This window comes from Cnephaeus nilssonii (genome assembly GCF_951640355.1).
Source record: "Cnephaeus nilssonii genome assembly, chromosome: 9".
Classification (NCBI taxonomy): Eukaryota; Metazoa; Chordata; class Mammalia; order Chiroptera; family Vespertilionidae; genus Cnephaeus; species Cnephaeus nilssonii.
Genome location: NC_137080.1, coordinates 69,323,017 through 69,347,126, shown reverse-complemented (window position 1 = coordinate 69,347,126; position 24,110 = coordinate 69,323,017). Strand labels below are relative to the sequence as shown.

Below are 24,110 nucleotides of genomic sequence, written 5' to 3'. Positions count from 1 at the left end.
GATCACCAATGTTTTCCACACCTCCTTATGCAGGAACTCCTCCAGGCTGTATTTCAAAAAAAGCCACTCCCCTCTAAGGAAAATGCACATGACTCTCTTCTTTAGTACTGCTTCTCCACCTGGTTAAGAGGTTTGTCATTCTGCATTGCAGATGGCACTGAAGACAACAGTCTGCTTCTCTCGGAATGTTACCCCTGCTCTACAAGAAAATATTAAGTGGTTTGATAGCCACAGGTTATCTCAACTTGCCCCATTTAGACTGGAATTTTCACTCTATGGGAAGTCTGTGGTTTGAGAGGTGAAGAGTCAGTATTCTCAGCCTGCTGTACCTAGGATAGAGTGTCCACTTTCTGAGTGGGGCTGGGTGGGAAGAGAGCTCCAGCCCTCTGTTGTACCTGCATTGAGCAGTTTCTTGTAACACTGCTACAGGGACCAGAGTAACAGGTACCCTGACATTCCCAGGATGAAAGGCAGCCCTAGAATAGGGGCTATGGGGAAAAGGAGCCAGCCTCTTTACTTAGGAGCTTCTGTCACACTTAGCTGGGTGAGAAGGAGGAGGTGACAATGGAGCAATCATGGCTCAAATGCCAAGACATTTCCTCTTCTTACTGAGATTTGAATATATGAATCTCCCTAAAATATGCTTTTAGGACAATATCCAGACACTTATTTTTTTTCTTAATTAACTCACACTACCATTATGGAAGTTTCTCATTAGGTGAATGTTTGTGTTTTGTTATTATTAATATTTTGTTAGGTCTTATCCTCCAAATAAAACAATTTTTGAGCCAATATAGAAAAATTCAGTCTTTATCATTGCCATAGTCATTCTGCCTTCACTTTTCCACCTGTGCTGGGGATGGGGTTAATTAAAATTTGCTCTGATGAATGGCAATGAGTAGGGATTGCAATTTAGGAGGGTTGAGGTCTGCACCTAGGAAGGTTGGACATTTCCTAATTAATTTATAAGTTACAGCAAAATAACTGATAAAGAAAATCACTCTTTGTTTTCATAAGGACACATTAGCAGATTGCACAACTTTCTTGAGAATAGTGATAATTATTAGATGAGCTCATTGGTACAAAATGGTTTTTATTTTTTGGTTGTTGTTTTAACCTCATTTCAACAGCTCAAAATATGGTATTGTCTCACACTTCTAATGATAACTAAGATTGAGTCTTTATTATTCACTGTGTGCATTAAACCCTATGGATTATGCTATTAATTTCTTGTACTATTCTTACATTGTAATTATTAGTATTATTCTTACTTTGCAGGCAGTGAAGCTGAAGTACAAAGAGTATGGTGAACTTTTAAGCCTCTAAGATGAAATGAAAATGTATAGGAACCAATATTCTATATATCAAGAAAAATGTTGTGTGTTTTTTTGCTGAATTATTAAAAGGAACTATATTATTTTTATTTAATTTAATTTTAAAACTAAACTTATTGGAATGCCATTGGTTAAATAATTAACCAATCTTATAAGGGAATAACTTATTTTTTGACATTACTTGGTTATTTATTTATTCTGATACATCAGAGGACAAAAAGAGAACAACCAAGAGGATATTATTTGGCTATAGACTTCTATTTAGTTTTCTATTAATTATTAAAATTATATTCATGATAACTTAATCTGCCTAACAGAAGCTTGGTGGTCACTGGAAAAATGGCCCCAATCTATAGTACTGTTTCTTTTCATCTCTTTTGACCATCCCCAACATTCCATCATTTCATCATATAATCTTTCTAAATATTGCTTTATTTAGAAAGATTATATGATTTATTTAGAAAGATTTATTATCTTATTAAAAGATAATAAGATAATATCTTTTGGCATTCCTATGGGAGATGATTGCTAGTGCATGAGCATACACATGGTCACATGCACATGCACACACACACACACACACACACACACACACACACACATCTTCCTCAATCAAAACTTTTAAAGTATCAAAGAACAATGGCTAAGCAAATAATCCACTTTGGGCCATCATCAAAAAGCCATTTATTCAGTGCTTGCCCGGTAGCTCAGTTGGTTAGAGCATCATCCCCATACGCCCAGGTTGTTGGTTCCATCCCCAGTCAGGACACATACAAGAATTAATCAAGGAATACATAAATAATGAATACATAAATAAGTGGAACAACAAAGTCATGCTTCTTTTTCTTTCTCTCTCTCTCTCTCCCATTCCCTCTCTGTCTAAAAGATCTGTCTAAAATCACAATAAATTTGTCTTAAAAGCCACTATTTCAGTTTTCCCTGCTTTTCATTCATTGTGTCCTGTGACAGCATATTTTCAAGTACATTTTAATGTTACAAATAGACAGACAAATCGAAAGCCTAGAATAAATCCTGAAATGAAGGGAACTAAATATCTCTACTATTTCAGGTATGATGTTCTCAATGACAGGTCTCATGGAAACACAATATGAAGTGATGAAATAGAAATTAAATTAATAATTCACAGGGTGATTTTGTATTTTAAAAATATGCTTTCAAAATCAGATTCATCATTCTTGTAACTGAAGCCTGTGAGTGGCTGCAGACAGGGCAAATAAATAAGTTCTGCAAAGAGCTCTGTGTGTTTTAAAAGAAGAAATGTTCCATACTAACAAATGCATTGGGACTAAATGCCTCTACCCCTCCTACACCTTCAGAACCAAGCCCTTATATTAATGAAGCATTTGCTAATGAAATTCTTTGCAGTATTTGAAAGTTGGAACATTTAGAATCCAGATAGTATATTCAATCCATATGTTTGCTAGTGCTTCTGGTAATCATTTACAAACTAAAATGTTATAACTTAGAATCAGGTGATCTTTTTGTCCATATCCGTCAATAATTGTAAAAAGCATTTAAGAAAGTTAAAGAACATAATAGCATTGGCTTTTAAATATAAATTTTATTTGTATTCTTAAGCATTAGAAAATTTCTCAGAAAACGTCATTATCACACTCCAAATAACTTTATATTTGGGTTATGTTTTTAAATGAATAGGCCAAAGAGATCATAACTCAAACTTACTTTGTTAAGATGTGAAATCCAGTATCTACCACCAGTACCTGTTAGTGGTATTAGGTCATTAGGTCATCACAACATTTTATTATTGTCAATGAAAAATGTTCTGTATTTAGATAGAAAAAACAATTGATATGCATGCTGTTATTCAGGTCTTGTCTTTTCATGCATCTATACTACATGGAAAATGCAGGTTCAGTCCCTGGTCAGTGTGCGTACTGAAGGCAACTGATAGATGTTTGTCTCTTACATCGATGTTCCTTTCTCCCTTCATCTCTCTAAGCATGTCCTCTTTTATTGATTATAAGTAAATAAATAAATAATTGTTTTAAAAGCAACTGATAGATGTTTGTCTCTCACATGGATGTTTCTTTCTCCCTTTCTCTCTCTAAGCATGTCCTCTTTTATTGATTAAAAGTAAATAAATAAATGTTTTAAAAAAAGAGAGAATTGTGTTAGTAAGAATTTTCCTTCCACCAGCACATAATATCAGCATCATTGTTTATGTAACTCAGTTCTGAAATTTTTGATTCACAGTTCCTAATTTTAGTTTCTGTTTGTATTATTAAAATCTATCTAACTGTATTTAAGATGAATATTTTGGACACCATCTCATATGTAAATAATTACTTTGTAGTTAAATTCTAATTGAAAGTTTCTACACCAAATCTCATGGAGGTATGGCAAAGGTGTTATTGTGGGTTTATCAAATAGTTAAGAGTACTATTGAAAATAAGTTCTGTAGTTTGGGAGTATAAGGCCATTAAGAGTAAAGAACAATGCAGTATTTCATAGGGACACTTCATTATGTTAACTTATATATTATACTTTGACATTCAGTTTTTTTTGAACACGGGCTTAAAGTTTCGATTTTCATCAGCACATAATAGTAACAATAATAATAAACACCACAGCAACAATTAGTATCACATATTACCATAGCTGGTAGTATTACTCCCACTTTACAGATGAGAACATTTAAACATTAAAGAGCTTAAACAACTGTCTCTCTTCTACCCCCCGACCCCTAGTTACCTTCATTAACTAAGCAATATTAACCTTAGAATTTTTTCTTTTGCCTCATCTCCATTTCCTTTTTTTCTCTGTTGGTGAGCTAGAATTAAAGAGGTTAATTTTCTATGTCTTCTATCTCTAATCTAATAATCAATCAGAGAATACCTTAAGGATCATTGCATTTAAATAACTGTTTCTAGTCTCCTTTGTCCCAGCCCTCAGACAACTTGGGAGGAGCACACTTCAGTTTTGTCAGGCCTCGTTGTGGTCATTTTCTCATTTCACTGGAGATAGATATTGTCTCTTAAAATGTAAATCAGACGATCTAAAATTGTTTTGTGTTTCATGATAAAGGCTAAAATACTTCCAATGGCCTCTATTGGTCCCCCACCTCTTAATCTGCTTTCCCACCACTCTTGCTCACTTCTGTTCAAACATACAGTCTTCCTTACAAGCTCTTGAACACACCTTCTGTTCACCTGCCTCAGGACCCATGCAGGCTTTATGTGTCTGGAATTCTCTTCCTCCAGACACCTATTTTCTTATGTCCTCATTTCCTTCAGATCTCTTTTCAATGTCAACTTCTCTGAGATGCCTTCTCTAAGAACCCTATGTTGGATAGGACCCCATACCCAAGCCTTCTTAATCCTCTTTATATTTTTCAACAGTGCCTTCTGATTCCTAATTTATGATACTTGTTGTTTTGTTTACTGTTTGTCTTCACCACTAGAGTGAACCCTCCATTTTGAACCGCAACAGTATAATCTCCTTACATTTACATTTCAGAGAGCATTGAAAATATTTGAAGATGGAATGAATTAACTTTGAAAGAAAATGTGTTTTCCTTCAATAACCACATTATGTGTTTTAATATGGTTATCGGACATGGTAGCAAATATGTAACCCATATAAGAAAACTATATTAGAACATATTACATTTTGTTTTGTTTCTCCCGCATTTTGTCTAGAACCACTCCAAATTATTTCCGTCCATAAGCCATACATCATTTTTTCTTTAAAACTAGACCTTCAAACACTAATACTTTCCTGCATTCGATAGAAAACATTTTCAAAAATAATATTATAATAAAACTTTTCCAAAATTACTTTTATGTTTTATAACTCCATTAGTTTGATAGATCTTCATCAAGCTTACTTTGAGAAAAAAAAAAAGATTACTATACATGTATTAAAAAATCTATATAAAATGTCAAGGACCACATATTTATTATTGTAGATTGTATATGTTTTCCCTTATGATGTGCTCTTTTAAAAGAAGAGGAGAAGAGAGGAGAGGAGAGGAGAGGAGAGGAGAGGAGAGGAGAGGAGAGGAGAGGAGAGGAGAGGAGAGGAGAGGAGAGGAGAGGAGAGGAGAGGAGAGGAGAGGAGAGGAGAGGAGAGGATTCTCAGATTATTTTTCCCCCTGATGATTTCAGCAGCTTAATTTTAACATTCCCCAGAGAGCTCTCAGACATTTATGTGATTTAATGGCCTGCTTATTATTAAACTAGAGATATTTTATTTTATGTTGTGATTGCCATAACAATTACATTAACATTTGAATAAAAAGCAATATCACTGAAAATGTGTCAATGTATCTCTTAGTGAATTAATCTATATCCCTTGCCTAGGACTTGCTTATTGGCGCATGATAAATGTACTAATAACAATGATAAGTCATCAAACATTCTGGCAGAGCTGCCAGGGAGGGATGGTGGGAGGGGATGCATGGAAGTGAGCTTGTTGAGAAACAGTTCAATGCAGGAGAGATGACATGTGTCACACAGTCCCACAGTGAGATGATAGAGTACATGGGGATGGCCGCTTGTCAGCAATGTGTACGAGTCTGGCATGATTTGAGTCTCTGGTTGTGTTTCTGGTTACCCTATATAACACAATAATAATGAATCATTAAATCAGTAGTCAAATCCTACATGAAATATATCATTTGGAATAAAAGAGAAAAAATGTGAAAAAATAGAAATCATAACCCCCTGTAAATCACATCTTCCAGCAGTCTATAAGAAGTCTAAAACTTATGGAGAAACATACCCACAGAAAATAAAAATCAATATGTAGGAAAAATATCAGAACCTCGTTTTATATGTATATTTATCTAAATACAAGAAAATAATAGCCTCTTGCCCTAAAAATGTTTAATATTCAGATTGATGTAGATATGCTCACTTATTCCATATGGTATCCATGGGGCATGTATTACACCTAAGATACCCAAAGGAAAATGAAGGCCCATAGTGGCTGCCGAATATGCTTGTGGTCCCCAAATTGGCTGCTACAGTTCAGTACACTGTGATGCCTTTCATTGTTAACTATGTTCAAATAAGTTGATTTAAGAATATTTTATGGATTTAATAAAATTTGCCTGTACAATATTGACAAGCAAACACACAAAATCAAAAAAGCAAACAAAACAAAAAATGCCAACTGTTGAAAGAAATTAACAGTAATGAGAATACAAGGAAAAATAAAATGGCATTGTCAATATTTCTCAAAATCTGACTATATTAGCCTCACTATGGAAAAAAATAAGCTAATATAATTAGAATTCCAGCTCCCAAAATTAAAAAAACCAACACCACAATTTAAGATATGGGTTATTATCCTTATCACCTATGAAAAATAATGCTTTGAGATGTTTACTAGTAGATTGTATAAAGCAATAAAGATCAATAAGAGGTCTCAAAACTAAACTTCATAAATATGAAGATAAAAATTAGAAAAATTTCATCAATATTTAAAAGCATACAACTTTCAGTTCAGTATTTATACAATTTCATCCAATAACCCTAAACACATAGAATTCTATTTGTAATTTCTCACTTAATAACAAAAATCCAAAATCCACAATTAAAAAAAACACATCTATTTATAAAACTATTAGAAAAACAACAGAACAACAACTAAAAGTCCATTGTCTGTAAATACTGACAAAAAGATACATAGAAAAAAATAATAAAATTTGGTGAAACAAGCATTAGAACAAGGTCCTCAGAGTGAAAGACATTTTAAAAATTTGAAGTATAACTATTTGTGACATGTTTTGCTTTTGACATAATGTATAGAAGACAACTGAATGAAAGATATATCTACTGGAAAAGAAATATCCTTCACAATAAATGACTCCTATATAGAAAAAGTTGCCACTGATAGTGTGGTTGCTTTGACTAGAATGGAAAGAAAGGCATAGATCACTGAAATAGCCCCTATATTAAAGGAATTTATTGAATCAATAATGAGCAAGCTACTGCAGCCAAGGAGTTGATAACTGAAGGACATCATTGTAGATATATAGTTTTAATATTTGTATTATTAGTGAAGAGACCGCTTGGGAGAATCATGCAGGAACTTCACAGGAAATGTTCAAATGTTAGGCCAAGGTTTAACAGAAGCAATGGAAGATGGCAGCATTCAGAGCTATTCGAAATGGAAAGCTCAGATGTATGTCCATAGAATTTAAATGCACTTTGTGGAAAATATTGTAATCTTGGAAAACACTTTGATTGAAATTCTGTCCTGAACAACCGAGTGTACAGTGATGCTATCAAAGCTTTCTATTAAGGGGGTATCAAACATAGAAACTATGCTCAACTAACAGCAGGATGGAGACTGCAGAGTGTTCTGGAAAATTCAGCACAATAGAAGTAAATATCCTTCTCATAGTTTCTACATTTCTTTCTTTTCCTATCAAATCTAGCTTAAAAAATAAGCCTAGGTTAAACCTATTAAGTGGATCTCCTAAGTTAAGAGGAAGAGACATCTGTTGATATTACTCACACATTAATGAGACAGCTGCTATCATACAAAACACAGATCCTTTATGGATCTTCTCAGGTTAGTAGTGAACAGCAAAATTTTGTTCTGAGAAGAAACAACAGTGTTTTAATAAAGTGATTACAAGATGACTATGAATACAAAGCTGAAAATGTCCTCTGTATTCTATTTTTTATTCCAACTTATTTCTAACCACATTCGCAACCTTGCATTAAAAAAAGTTCTCAAGCAGGTAAAATGACATCATTAAAATACTGTCATGGTAAAAATACCAACAATATAGGTGACTACATTTGACTATAATAGCATACACAATTATCAAAGTTATTGGTAGATACTTTAGTCTAAGAAATAAATCTCTTTGCCTGTTAAAGACCAAAAATATAAACATCCAAAGGAATTAGAGTCTACTAGAAAAAGGCAGATTATGCTTTTGTTTGGAAAGACTCAATATCAGAACAATTTCAGTCCTAACACATTAATGTAAAGTGTCATGCAATTCAAGTTATAATGCCAATAGGTTATTTTTGGAAGGTAGTTGGCTAATATGATTTCAAATGCATATGGAAAAAATGGCTGGAAATAAAAAAGAAGAATATGAACAATAACAAAAAAAGTGGGGAGAGAACTAACCTTAGTATATATGTAAATAAGCAAAGTGCTTGTATGATTAGACAAATACATACCATGATAGCATTGGGAATGCTGATATAGGCAGTGCTATTAAGTGAAAACAATTAGAACTATTTAATAATGAATTACTCCACTGGCAAAAAATAAAATAAGTAAATAAAATAAACAGCTCTTATAAAATAAAATGTAAAATATGTTCCCTTAAAAATATAATTGTTGTAAGATCACATTTTATAAAACAAATCATGAAATACTGTTATACAGGGTGTCTCCAAAAATGTATACACACTTTAACAGCTGATTCTATTACATTTTGAAAATGAAATGTATTTTAACAGACACTGCCTTTATAATTATTCAAAATGTGTATTTTAAGATAAGAAATTTATCACAAGTGATAAAATTACTAAAGGGTCAAAATTATTTTCATTATCTTTTTAAAATGCTATAAATCCATAGGATTTAAAAAAAAAACCACAAAAATGGAGTTTAACTGCTTGTGGGAAAAATATAAACAGAGACACCTTTCTCAATAAGATGACAATGGACCAGCTCTGGTTCTATGCACATAGAATTATCACATTCTATCGATTGAAGACAGCTATAAAACCTAGACAGAAGGCATGCAGCAGCTGTTTGACAACTCACCAAAGTAAACAATAGCAGGAAGAATGGGTTCAAGTCCACACTCAAACTAACACCAAATTAACAGTGACTATATCTTCCTCCCTTCTCCACCCACGCCCTCTAATATCCACAGCCTGAATGCAATGTGTGAGAATGGGACACAGGGGTGAAAAAAGAGACAGCTGAAATAAGAATCCTCTAGTTCTGACTCAGAGTAGGAAAGGAGATGCCTAATACTCATGGGGAATACAGATACCAGCCCCCGTTTTTTTTTCTTTTCTCCCTCAGCCCCTGCCCTAGCCCCTAAGCAATCCCAAGGTGGTGGTGGCCACTGATGGTAATGGTAGCCTACATTAGCTAAAATTCTGGGGAGGGGCATTTTCTGTTTGCTAGATCTGTGATTACAAGAGGATGGGACCAAATGTTGTTGCTTGTTCTCAGATGAGAGTACAACTGCTAAAGTAAATAGCACAGTAACTATATCCCAGCTTTCTGGCAAGAGGAATGAAAAGAGGATTTACAGGAAACTAGAATGCTCAAGGAAGATAGAGAAGTAGGAGATCAGTTAAGAGACCTCATCAAATTTTTAAGGAACTTCTGGACTCCTCCTGAGCTGCACAGACGTGACTTCAGCATACCAAAAACAAAGAGAATTGAAAGAACAGGTAGAAAACCACTCAGCTCCCCGGCTGGCCATTAGTGGCAGACATCCAAGACAGAACTGAATTAAAATTTAGAAACACAACCCACATAAAACAAATTGAAACTTTTGGCCAAAACCTAACCAGGTCAGCTTATTGCATAGACAAAAAGCATACCAATATTTTCAATAGAATTTTAGTAAGGTCAGGACACAATGTACATTACTCTCAACACTTGGAGAATCAGAAAAATCAATGCACATGGATAATTCAATCAGCCAATGCCAGTGTTGAGATGTTGACTAATATAACAAAGACTTGAAAGCAGCCATTAAAAAATGCTCTAGTAAGTAAAAGAAAACACTACTAAAACTAATGAAAAATAAAATCTCAGCTAATAAATTTAAGATAAATGATGGACCAAATGGAAATTTTACAACTGAAAAATGAAATAATTGAAATAAAAATTTTCACTGTGTAGGTTCAATTCAGAATGAGGATGACAGAGAAAAGATAGAGCAGTAGAACTAACCATCTTAATAAAGAGAGAAAAAACTGGAAGAAATATATAGATGCAGAGACTGTGAGACAATAACAAAAGTATTAGCACTTGTGCCATCAGAATTCCAGAAAAAGACAACAAAGAAAAAATGAAATACTAAATAAAAACATTGGAAACAAATCATGTCTAAAAAGTCCCCTTTATGGTAAAAGATATAAATCTACAAATTCAAGGAATGCTGTGAGCTCCAAACATTAAAAAAATTAAACAAAATAAAAATAACGATGCCAGTCACATCAAAAGGAAACTGCTGAAAACAAAAGACAAGGGTAATAATATAGGTTAAGATATGTTTCTACTGAAGCTCTTGCTACTGAATCCCCATATATCTATGCTCTAATGGACTCTGTTGTGGCAGATGGCTCTGAACAAATCTTATCCTGTCCAGTTTATTCCAGATTATATATGCTGTATCTGTTTCTTATTTCTAAGATAATATAGCATTGTGGCTTCTGCTTTTTTGTTAAATTGAAATATCCACAGAAAAGAATTAAGTGCCACTGAGATAATTTTAATATTGTTGATCAAAGGTTATTTTTCTTTATTAATTTGGACCTGGTAGAAATATGCTAATATATTGTAATTTTCTATGCATTTGAAATATTTTTAATTGTAGTATTCTGAGGTACCACATAAGAGTACATTTCTAAGTCACACGTCCTTAACTGTAAATGATACTCATCATTAAAATTAGTGTAAAAACAATATATGCATGTGCTACAATTTAGGAAAACCATCAGAATAGAAGTTATTCTAGGTCATAGTTAAATTTGTGAAGATGCATGAAAGTTCTGGTTAATATAAAGCAGCATAAAAGGTATACACAAATACACAATGCTATAACAGAAACCTTTCTCATTTGTTTGTTAGTTATTATGGAAATGTCTAATATGCTATTTTTTCTCAAATTTTAAGGTATCTCCCCCACTGAAATATAAATGCTACTAACTTGGACATAATTTTCAGTATATCTTAATCTCACTGAAAAGATTATGAGGATTTAAAAGAACCTTAAGTTAGGAAGCTTAAAAGTTCTTTATAATTATAATGCCACACAAGAATGTCAAAAGATCTAAAAAGTGTTGCTAAAAGAAAGCCTTTAAAACACATACAGAGGTAGAATTTGAACAAATAAACAGATTTACTTTTATATCTTAAAACACTCAAATCACCTGAGCAGTTGAGTATTACTCTTCCCTAATCAATTCCCTTCCCACAAACACAAACAGATATACTGTATATATGTGTGCATGGGTGTATGCATACACACACACACACACACACACACACACACACACACACAAAAACACATTATTTGCCTATTGATTTTATGATGAATTATTTAGGGGGGAATAAACTAGATATAAATAAACATTAAATCATACCATAAATGTTCCACCTCCATCTCTTTTTGAATAAAATAAAAAGTCCCTTGCCCAGCAGATATTGCTCAATGGTTGAGCATCGACCCATGTACCAAGAGGTCATAGATCATTGGTTTGATTCCTAGTCAGGGCACATGCTGGGGTTTGGTGCTCAATCCCCAGTAAAGGAAATGCAGGAGGCAGCTGATACATTTTTCTATCTCTTTCTTTCTCTTCCTTCCTCTCTCTCTAAAAATTCAATAAAGACATTTTTTTAAGTCCCCATTTAAGGTGTAAGAACAAGCAAGGGATTTAATTTGTGCAGGAAGGAGTGGAAGTAGTTCCAAAGGACATGTGGCACCTGGTTATTTAGAAAGAATGTTGGCTGAATGGAATAGAATCTATAATAATAAAAGCGTAATATGCTAATTAGACCGGACAGCCAAATGACCTTCCGGATGACATTCCAGACATCTTTCCGGATGAAGCCATGCCAGTGGGGGCCAAGGCAGAGTCAGGGGAGATCAGGCAGGCAGGCGAGCAGTTAGGGGTGATCAGGCAGGCAGGAGAGCAGTTAGGGGCGATCAGGCAAGCAGCAGGAGAGCAGTTAGGAGTCAGCGGTCCCGGATTGTGAGAGGGATGTCCGACTGCTGGTTTAGGCTTGATCCCACAGCCCGATCCCTAACCTGGCAGTCAGACATCCCCTGAGGTGTCCCAGATTGCAAGAGGGTGCAGGACAGGCTGAGGGGCCCCCTCCGTGCACAAATTTTGTGCACTGGACCTCTAGTGTCAATTATAAAAAGAAATATTGCTATCTTTTGAATACCTGATAAAAATTATTTTAAATTTAGGTACAATGAGAAATTGATAGATGTTCAATTATAAGCATTAAATATCTGTTACTATGAAATGAATTATCAATTCCATAACTCCTTTAAAACAAGATTATAATGAAAGGCAAAATAGTGCAGAATTTTTGTATTTTGAAGAGCCTCCCAATTTATCACTGTTGAAAGTAGCTCAAAGTTGGATTGATCACAAAATTTCTATGTGACTATCGCTAACATGTAAAGTTAATGGGGTGGATAACAGGATTTCTACCACTCAATTCCAATGATCTGCCTGTAGATCCCTGAATATTTGCTCATTTTACCCTCTGTGACCCATATCATCCATTTCACTACTATATATAAATAAAAGACCTATACAAACACATTTGCATATATTTAGATAAAGCACATATAAATGTAGAATAAGTATTTATAACAAAAATCTATTTGATCTAATAAAGATGATTTTTTCAATAATTAACATGTTTTGTTTGCTCCATTTACTTCAACAATATGGGAATCTAGTCAATTCCACCAGTCTGTGAAGAAAAGTATGCCTGACAGGAGTGCCTTCAGCCTTGTGAAGACAGCTTTGGAAGTTGTTACTTTTGAACATAATTATTTTTCTTTTGATATTATTGGTAGCAGATTATCTGTAATAAAGAATAATTTGCTATTAACTTGCACTAAACATGTAAAGCAAAAGAAAGTTATTTCTAGGAAAATTAATAGATAAGTAGTTCCTTATCTTTATTTAAAAGTTATGCCTGTGATACTGAATCTAGGGGCTGTTGCATGTGAACCATTAATATGACCTTCACATAACTTCCATTTTGACGTGATTTGTCCCAAACTTGGTTTTAACTACTCATTCTTCAGGTTAGATAAAGCAAAACAAACAAAACCGAAAATACAAAGTTTGGTATGTGCAAAAATCTTAACGTGTGACTAATTTAATATTTATAAAGTATATTTTCATTGTATTTAAATTCACTTAAATAAAAAACCAAATCCTGAGTAATGAGTAGTATTTCATTTAAATTAAAAAAAAATCCTAAATAATGAGTAGTATTTATTTTAAAAAACTAAAAATGCTTTGAATAAAAAGAAAAATACCAAAATAAGTTTTCACAAACACGTTACCTATTAAAGCTGTGTAGTTTCACATCAAAGTTAAGGCACACATAGTTTTAATACTTTGTAGTCTTGGACTTCTTGATAGTTGATGTGATTAGAAACAGATAATGGGGTTTGTAGCTTGGTAGGGGTTTTTTGTTTGTTTTAACGTCTAGTCGAAGTTGGTATATTGATATGTTTTTAACAGTGAGAAAAATTTTTTAAATGAAATTAAATAAAGCCTGGAACAACTAAAGCAGGCATCCTCAAACAACGGCCCGTGGGCCACATGCGGGTGTTTTTGCCGTTTTGTGTTTTTACTTCAAAATAAGATATGTTCAGTGTGCATAGGAATTTGTTCATAGTTTTTTTAAGCTATAGTCTGGCCCTCCAACGGTCTGTTGGACAGTGAACTGGCCCCCTGTTTAAAAAGTTTGAGGACCCCTGAACTAAAGGATCATATATTATAGCCATATTACCATATTACCACTTTCTGTTAATATACTGGGTTTCTCTCAGGGAGCTCAAGATCCTTTCAATATTTCTCATAACATTAATGTAGGGCAAGTAGAAAAAGAAGAAATATAATACCAACCTATAGAATGAAAAATTGAAAAAGAAGTACAGTGCTTTGTCAAGATGATTGTCTCTAGCTAAAACAGAACCAAAAATCACTTCTCCTTTAGCTACTTTGGCCAATAGTGGTTAACATTTATGCTTATACTAGAGGCCTGGTGCATAAAATTTGTGCTCTCAGGGCAGAGGAGGGTCCCTCAGCCTGGCCTATGCCCTCTCACAGTCTGGGAGACCTCAGGGGATGTCCAACTGATGGCTTAAATCCACTCCTCATGGGGAGCGGGCCTAAGACAACATTTGGACATCCTTAGCACTGCTGCGGAGGCGGGAGAGGCAGGAGAGGCTCCTGCCACCACTGCTGCACTCACCAGACATGAGCCCGGCTTCTGGCTGAGCAGCAATGCCCCTGTGGGAGTGCACTGATCATCAGGGGGCAGCTCCTGCATTGAGCGTCTGCCCCCTGGTGGTCAGTGCATGTCATAGCAACCGGTCATTCCACCGTTTGGTCAATTTGCATATTAGCTTTTTATTATATAGTATTTTAACTAGAGACCTGGGGCATGGATTCGTGCACCAGTGGTGTCCATTGGCCTGGCCTGCGGGAATCAGGTCGAAACCACCTCTCTGACATCTCCTGAGAGATCCCGGATTGTGCGAGGGCACAGGCCAGGCCAAGGGACCCCACTGGTGCATGATTAGAGAAAGGGAGGGACCGTGAGAGGGCTCCAGGGTGTGTCAAGCCTGTCTCACCCAGTCCCAATCGGCCAGACCCCAGCAGCAAGCTAACTACCAGTTGGAGCATCTGCCCCCTGGTGGTCATAGCAACTGGTCAAATGGTTGAACCAGCATAGCATATTAGGCTTTTATTATATAGGACTAGAGGCCCGGTGCACAAAAATTCGTGCACTAGGGGGGAGGTCCCTCAGCCCAGCCTACCCCTCTCACAGTCCGGAATCCCTCAGGGGATGTCCTACTGATGGATTTAGATGGGGAGTGGGCATAAGTCACAGTCTGGCCTCCCTCTGTGGGAGGCAACCAGGCTGATCAGGGGAAGGCACCACCCTATCACTCGCTGATGCTGCCACTGCCAGCCCCAGCAGTTGCGAGGCCTGAGCCCCAGGCCTCGCAGCTGCTGGGGCTCAGGGCTGCCTGAGCCCATGGCTGCCTGAGCCCTGGACCTCAAAGCCGCTGGGGCTCACGGCCACTTGAGCTCATGGCTGCCATGAGCCCTGGGCTTCGCAGACACTGTGGCTCACAGCTGCTAAGAGCCCCCAGCTTGCATCTGCCTGAGCCCACAGCTGCCTGAGCCCACGGCTGCCATGAGCCCACAGCTGCTGTGAGCCCAGGGCCTCACAGCCACCGGAGCTCAAGGCTGCCTGAGCCCATGGCTGCTTGAGCCTTGGGCCTCGTAGCCACTGTGGCTTTTTCCGGATGGATGTTCGGATGGATGTCCAGAAGATGTCTGCCCTAATTAGCATATGATCCTTTTATTAGAGAGATTGTGCTTGAATACTCCACAGTGTACAAATGAACTCAGCATAAATGATAAATATATCAGAATAAATATCTTGTGTAATAGAAATGTATTTGGTCACTTCCCCTGGGAAGTTAATTTGTACTACTTCTCATGAAAAGCTGCTCATCCTCCTCATTACAAGATAGTTATTTTATAGCACTTTAATATAAATGCTTGACCTTTAGAAATCCAGTTCTTTTGGAGAAAATCCCACATGTGCATACAGTTAAAACCAATGTTGAATATTTTGTGTTGCCAGATCACTAATTAAATTCCTGCACATAACCTTTTTCTTCCTGAAATGCAACATTTACTAAATTATTTTATAATTATGCAAACATTGGTTTGCATAGCTTTTGCATTTTAATGAGTTTAGGTTAAACCAGACTTTAAAATGAAATGAGAATCTGAAAAAAACGTGTAGTTCTGTAGCTAAAGAGCTGTTGTCCAATCACATTAATAACCCTGCTTTCAGTGAGGCTGCAATTCCTTTGTCATTTTAAAAGTTACATATTTTCTGTTTATTTTTTTTTGAGACGTTTAAGTATAAACCCACAAAGGATAGGTAAAAATCTTCCAGAGCGACAAACACCTAACTGCCCTCTTTCCCATCGCTTTTTCTCTAATATTACCTCTCAAATATGGTAAAGATTAAAAAGAAACAAAATTAAAGAAAACAAAGAGCAAGACATTGCCTCAGATAAAATTATTACTCTATGACAATTAAATTTTAAATGCCAAAATGACATTAATACTTATCTATACTAATAAAAGGGTAATGTGCAAATTGGTCAGGACGCCCTCACAGTAATGATCGAACAGCAGGCTGCATGGGGGGACAAGGCCAGCAGGCGGGTTAGTGATGGATGAGCAAATGATTGAACATCAGGCTGCATGGGGCAACCAGGCTGGCACGGGTGGGCAGTGAGGGGCGACCAAGGTAGCAGGGGAGGGTAGTGAAGGGCAATCAGGCCAGTGTGGGGGGGGGGCAGTTGGGGGCAACCAGGCCTGCAAGGGGGATGATCAGGTTGGCAGGGAGGGGCAGTTAGGGGCAATCAGGCATGCAGGCAGGTGAGCAATTAGCAGCCAGTGGTCCCGGATTGTGAGAGCGATATCCGACTGCCGGTTTAGGCCCGATCCCTGGGATTGGGCCTAAACCAGCAGCCAGACATCCCGTGAGGGGTTCTGGATTGGAGAGGGTGCAGGCTGGACTGAGGGGACCCACCCCTGTGCACGAATTTCATGCACAGGGCCTCTAGTATCAAATAATACAAGTTAATAAATTGAGTCAATAAAACCCTGGGAGCTGTTAAGATTATAGAACAATTAACCTTCCTAAAAGCAATAAAGAGATATGCTTACCATATTTTCTGGCGTATAAGACGACTTTTTAACCCAGGAAAATCTCAAAGGTTGGGGGTCTTATATGCCAGAAAATACGGTATTTGGGTTTTAAGCAATCTGATATACATTGTCAGAGATTTTTCTAACCTACTGTATTTTCCAGTGTATAAGACCCCCAACTTTTGAGAAGATTTTCCTGGGTTAAAAAGTCGTCTTATATGCCAGAAAGTACGGTATTTTTTAATTGCTAGCAAACTCTTGGAAATTTTTGCATCCTTTATAAACATTTTATTTTATATATTTCAGAGTATAACATAAGAAAGAGCATTTTTCATGTTTTTGTAAAAAAGAAACCTAAAACTGTAAGACTGAAAACCAAACTTCTAAAAACACACAGACCAATATTGTGTGTGTTGTGCTTACATATATATATATATATATATATATATATATATATATATATATATATGAATTATGAAAGTATACAAGTATAAATTTCACTATTAGATGACTATTTCCCATACTATTATTTCCCCTTCTATTCCTATTTAAAATGCTTTAAATTAAAAATGGAAAGATTCCATTTTATTTATTACCTATTTAATATCAAGCCAACACCATGTCGAATGGTAACATAATCTAAAGATCAACAAATTTCAAGGACAAGAAAAGGATGTTCACTGTCACCCTTAGTACAGTATTTTATCCTATAAATTTGATAAAATGGTATTAAATAGCACCAATTAAGTAAGTAAGAAATAAAACTACCCTTAATTGCAGATAACACAATGATCTTCCTGGAAATAATAAGTGAGGCTATCTCAATATTATAAAGAACTGTGAGAAGATACACTTTTCAAAAGAGAAAAATTGATAAAGAGTCTAAAAATTATTCTAAATAGAAGAATTTTGAATACTGAATATATTTTATTACTCCAAAAATGAAAATCAAAATAAGATAAAATCTTGCCTATTAAACTTAATAAAAGTTAAATCTTAATGTTTGCTGTGGTGAATGTGTATAGAATAATACACACACTGCTGGTGAATATATAGAAAAGAACAAGGGTTTGGTTGTATAAAACAAAAATAAATAAATAAACAAATAATCCATATGTATTTCCTTTGACCTAGCAATTCTATTTCAAGTATAGTGCATGCATTTAAGTAAATATTTTAAAGTCACTAAAAGTAAGGATTTATATTTATCTTACAGATAACCAGTGATGTTCACAATTCATGTATAAGTTAAATAAACTAGGTTATAAATCTATGTACATGAAATACAATATTAATTATCCATAAGGGAGTTTGATCTTTCCACAACATAATATCGGTAGGTATCTATAAAGAGAAAAGTAAAACATTTCTGGGGCTCATCTTTGGAAAGTGAGGATGGTTGCTTCAAGTCTTAAACTTTTAATTATTAAATAACAAAGAAAACAATAAATTAACAAAAGTTAACTTTGGTTTCTAGCTTCTAGATTTAATAGAAAACAAAACAAAACAAAGAAGTGGATATCCTGAGGATTCCAATGAGCTCTAGCATAGAACGGACTCACACTCTCCTATGTCACCAAAGCCCTACAGTACAACATGTACAGTCATACTATCTCATATTGGGAATAATATCTGAGATATAAGCCAACATATTAGGACAGTAGCAATCAGGCATTACTATTTGAGAGTGCATAAAGGGATCTGGGTTCCAGCTAAAGCACAGAAGAGCTGAAATATACTATCGAATGTCTACAGGAGCAGGAGTTAACAGATAAAGAAAAGGAGGTCTGTGAAAAAAAAATGATATTCATGGAACTTGAAAATGTTTTTATTCCCAAGGTACCAAATCTTAAAAAGAGAATTGTCTAGTTGGCATCTGGGAGAGTAGAGAACCACAGATCTGTGCAAGTTGAATTGATTAATATATAAGACCATCTCAGAGGAGTTTGCTTAAAGATAGGAGTACTCGTTATGGAAATCAATTGAAAAGAAGGCAGTATATCAAAGAGGCTTAGCTCAAGCCCATTCAAAATAGGGAAAAGCTGGGTGTAATTTTGTAGAATAATTTGGATCCTCCTGCTGGTAAAAAAAATAAAATAAAAAACAACCTCCTTAGCTCTTTCAGTTACCAAGAAAACTGTGAGAGGAGGAAAAAGAGAATGTGGTAACTCAAATCGAGAAGCAAGAGAAACACATGTGGATAAAAAATGTGGTCCTAGGAACAGTAACCTCACAGGTTGATCTGATCATAAATTCCTAACTGAGAAGATCATGGTGGACAGTCATGCCATGGACATACAACTTCTTTATAAAAGCCTCATCTGTCCATTGTTTCTATGCATCTAGATTAACACACCTTTGAAATGATTCTTTTCAGACCCTTCTCCTAAGACATAACCACTCTTAAGAGAGCAAATACCCTGTTACTGTGTGAAGAGTTTAGAAGTAGGACTGAATACTTTGAAATAGGGAAACCCACAGAGTTCTTGCCAATCTGGGGAAAATAGACCTCATAGAAAATACCAGTCTTCTGGATAATATAGGCTGATAAATCTTAAATTGAGTTTAATTTGAAAAGTAAAATAAAAGTAATCATATTTTTATTCCCAGCTGGGAAGTGAGTTGTACCAAGTTTCTATTATAAACCAATGGTAAGTATTGCATATGTATGTGGTTTACCCATATGAAAAACATATATGTATAACACATATTTAATGTTCATATAATGTATAACCAAAATACAGTCTTAACCCTTTGCACTCGCTTGCTTTTTTCTCGATTCCTTTATTCTAATGCTAACCGTGTCGAGTCACACTCGACATCCGAGAGCAAAAGGTTAATACATAAAATGATAGATTGCTCACTGATTATAAGTATGTACATATGTTTAAGCATGGTATGTACATATAGTCTATGCAAACATTAAATGATATATACTCTTAGTAATTATATTAAGAAATGTAAAATTTAATTTATTCTACTTTATGTATAACTGATGCTTAAAGTTATCACAAAATTTCAGAGGAGATACTATGTTATAAAAACAGGTATGTGAATATATATATATATATATATGTTTTTTTCTAAGGGAGATAACTGTATTTTAACAATTTTAACACACTTTTTGCTATTTTATTCTTACTAAGAATATGTTTGGAATGTGAAATATGAAGTAATGGTACCAACTTTTTAGCAAGATTACCAGAATTTGTGCACTCAAATATTTTCATCTTTTAAAAGCTAATCTGGATGGCAATATATTTATTCCAATGATAGTGCCATTTCCATTTTTAGAACTTATCTTTTTAAATTGCCTCCAAAACTTTCAGCATAGTACTTTAAATATCAAATAGGGAAACTGATTTTCATTTTAAGATGGAAATCCAAATAACTTTTAAACTTGAGTCTGTTCAATAAAATGAAATATCAAACTTAAAAAAAATATTTTACCAGCACTGAAAGTTAGTTGTGATTTAAAAGTGACAATATTATTTTCTTCGTGTATGGCTTCCTTACTGCTTTCTCTAAGGCAATTATAGTAAAGAATTTTTGAAATTATTATGAACAATCACTTCAATATAAGGCCAAGCATAAAATTGCAAGTAACAAAATTTGAATGCTTGATATCTAACATTTTTATGTCAAAAACTGCTTTACTACTACATAGACACTATGAATCTCATCTATGACTTTACAGAGGATATGGTATGTTAGTGATTTTATTTTTTAAATCTTATTAATGTTGGGTCATAAAACTGACCTAGAAAATACTGAGACCAACTTTTATTTTCAAACTAAAAAAAAAAAGGTTCTCGATATGCTTAGGCAGCCAAAGATGAGGTTGAAGGGCAGTACTAAAGCTGTTTAGGCAAAATTATTGGGAGGTTATGGAGTCTGTTTTTCTATTCAGACCTTTGACATATACATCATATTCTAAATGGTAGAGCCTGGCCTTATTAGCCTCATTTGCATGAGCCAAGGCTATGTAGTCAGCAATGTAATTGCCCGAAGAAGCAATTCTATTATTCCAAGTGAATATATTTTTACTTGGCCAAATGAGAAAGCAGGCTACAACACCAAACATTAGACACATTTGAGTTATGTTAAGTAAATGTATTAACATTTCCAATAGAGAATTTGATATCTCAGGAAACACTTGCCTGTAAATCCAGGGACACACGTGCAGAAGAAATAGCCACTTAAAATGATAGTGGTTGCTCCATTTTTGCAGGGCATCGATTTACAATCTTCACTTTCTATTTCACAGATGTTTCTTTCATATATTTGCAGACAGCTACAGTTACAGCTGTGCAAATGGACCTGGCAGAGGCCATGCCGTGATGTACTCTGGTTTCCTAAGCAATTTCCAACACTGAGAATACAGAATCTGCCGGTGTAACCAAGAGAAAAACTGCATCTGAAACATGCAAAAACGAAAAACTCAATTAGTCATATAAGTTAACATATTTTAAGTGTTTCTTGCATGTTTAGTCAAATGCACAGGATAAGAAATATAATAAAGGTGGATAGTGTCCATACTTATCAAAATTTAATTTTGCTTACTTTGCAGAATAATGAAAGAAAAGAACTTTTGCTGCAGACAGACCTAGATTCATATACAGGTTCTTCCCCTTAATTACTCCTACTTAATGTGACCAAGAATACTATCATTAATCCTGATGAGGCTCAATGACAGGATGTATGTGTCTATGTGTGTATGTGTGTGTTTCCAGATTTTTGTAAAAAATATGCAGTAAAATGTTGTGGTGAGGGCCTGGCAATTAGGTTTTTATTCATTTACACTTTGGTAATAGTGCCTAATGTTAAGCTTTAAATCACCAAGGCATCCACTTCAATGGCATTATTTTTAACAAACACATGGCCAGCTACATAACTCGATAAAAAAACCAGGCTGCCCAACACATGAAATTCCTCTTTATAGAAAGTCCTCGTTAACCCAGATAACTGACCTTTTGTGTGACCCTGCTTTCCCGTCCAGGCATTTAAATTCCTGCTATTACCTTTTAAATTAATAAAAAGAGTGAACTTGTGAAACTTTCTGCACCACACCCGACCCTCGACCCCAATCCAGGCTGAACCCCAGGTCTGCTCTCTGTCTCTTTACCTGAGATCTGACCTTGCTATGTGGCCCACATGTGCCACTTATTCTTCAGGATTTGTGGTAATAAAACTCGTTTTTACAAAGTTCCCTGATGGTCGTTACTGAGATTCCTCTTACAACTATATACAAGGGCCAGTCCAACTGCAACATGGGCTTTGGTTAGGGAAATGTCTGTGGTTTTCCCAACTAGTAGTACCTGCCCAAGGGAGTGGCCCCGACATTCCTAGCAGAATAGTGAGTGCCCAGGCATTCCTAGATGATAGGGGAGTGCCCAGGCATTTCTAGTCAATAACATCATTATTGATAGCCTGAGACCTGCGCAAAACAAGTTTGAAATATTTAGGCTCATGCCTAAAAAAATTGGTTTTTAATTAATAATAGGTTATTGATAGTATTTATTTGTTCACACCTATATTCATCCCATGAATATGCATATGCATTTTCTATGTGACTGGCGTTGACCTAAATGATCTGATATTGAGGTAAACAAACCTCTGACTTTCCCTCAAAAGATGTGTTCTCTTCTTACCCTATCATAATGCTAATAAGTTTTATTTGAAACTAGAGGCCTGTTGCACAATATTCGTGCAAGAATAGGCCTTCCTTCCCCTGGCTTTGCTCCCGGCCGCCCAGGAGCCTGCAAGTCCTCGCTCTGGGCAGAGCACCCCTCCTGTAGCTCCCTCCGCTGCCCCCCTCCCTGTCATAACAGGCGTCCCGCATCACCCAGCCGCTCCTCACCTGCATATGCAAAATAACCCGCCATCTTTGTTGGGTTAATTTGCATACTCACTCCTGATGGGCTGTGGGCATAGTTGAGGTACGGTCAATTTACATATATGTCTATTATTAGGTAAGATGCTTGTGTATCTCAGTTCCTTAGTAGCCTATAATGTAAGTGCTTTGAAAGCAGGGACAATTGTCTTATTTAAATTTAATGCATATCGCCTAGAATATATGCAAGTATATGCTAGTGACTAGCATAGAGAGAGGACCCAAGAAAATGTGTTCAATGAATAATGATTGAATAAATAAATGAGGTGCTGGAAAGACACTTAGAATTTGCAGAAAGGAGGGGAGGAGGCATGCGATAAGTAGTAGAATGTAATAATCCCTGCAGCTGAATTAAATGCAAATATTCTGGGAATTTCTTTTGTTTTGTTTTGTTAATCCTCACTGGGGAAAGTTTTCCATTGACTTTTAGAAAGAGTGTTAGGGAGGGAGGAGAAAGGGAGGGAAGGAGAGAGGGAGAAGAGAGAAACATGGATAGAATATGAGTCAATTGGTTGCCTTCCACACAAGCCTCCATTGGACTGGGGATGGAACTTGTGACCTTTCTGTGCTCTAACCACTGTGAACAACACTGGCCATGGCTATTCTTAAAAGGAAATAAACCCAATCTGTCATGATAGGATGATGAGGCAGGAGTAGTATTATAATATATTCTATGTGAGCATACTATTATATATAACATCATTCAAACAATTTTTTTCACTCAATGCAATTATTCATCTAAGGTACAAATGAAAGGCTCTAACCAAATATTTTTGTATAACATTATAAGAGCCGTATTACTTTGAATTCTGAAATATCTCTATCCTTGAATACATGAATGCAATTCATAGATTCATCTTTTTAAGTATTGGTTTCAATGAATTTGAAAATCCTGACAAGACTGTGTTTATAGCAAACACAAAATTAATTCCTATAGTAATTTTAACTTAGCCAATATTTTTTAGATTTTGATGTACTTTTCTTTAAGATAATTTTGAAAGATAGTCTATTTCATGTAAATCTATTTGAAATGCTTGCAGGTTTAATGGGGATAGCAAAACTGGCTATCAACAAAGGAGGAATATTTTTCTGGACTTAGAAAAACATTGGTTTTTAACCTGTGTTTTCCTCGTTTTGTATACATGCATCTTTTCAGCACCTCAGTTATTT

General features: G+C 35.4%; 1 protein-coding gene across 1 annotated transcript in view; it reads right to left on the bottom strand.

The window, feature by feature from the left end:
* Positions 1–24,110, bottom strand: part of EYS (eyes shut homolog) — a gene marked incomplete at its 5' end in the record, with an annotated part of 1,363,978 nt that overhangs the window by 1,207,861 nt on the left and 132,007 nt on the right. The window contains 1 exon segment of the mRNA XM_079781621.1: positions 21,204–21,464. Coding sequence (XP_079637747.1) covers positions 21,204–21,464 — 261 coding nt within the window.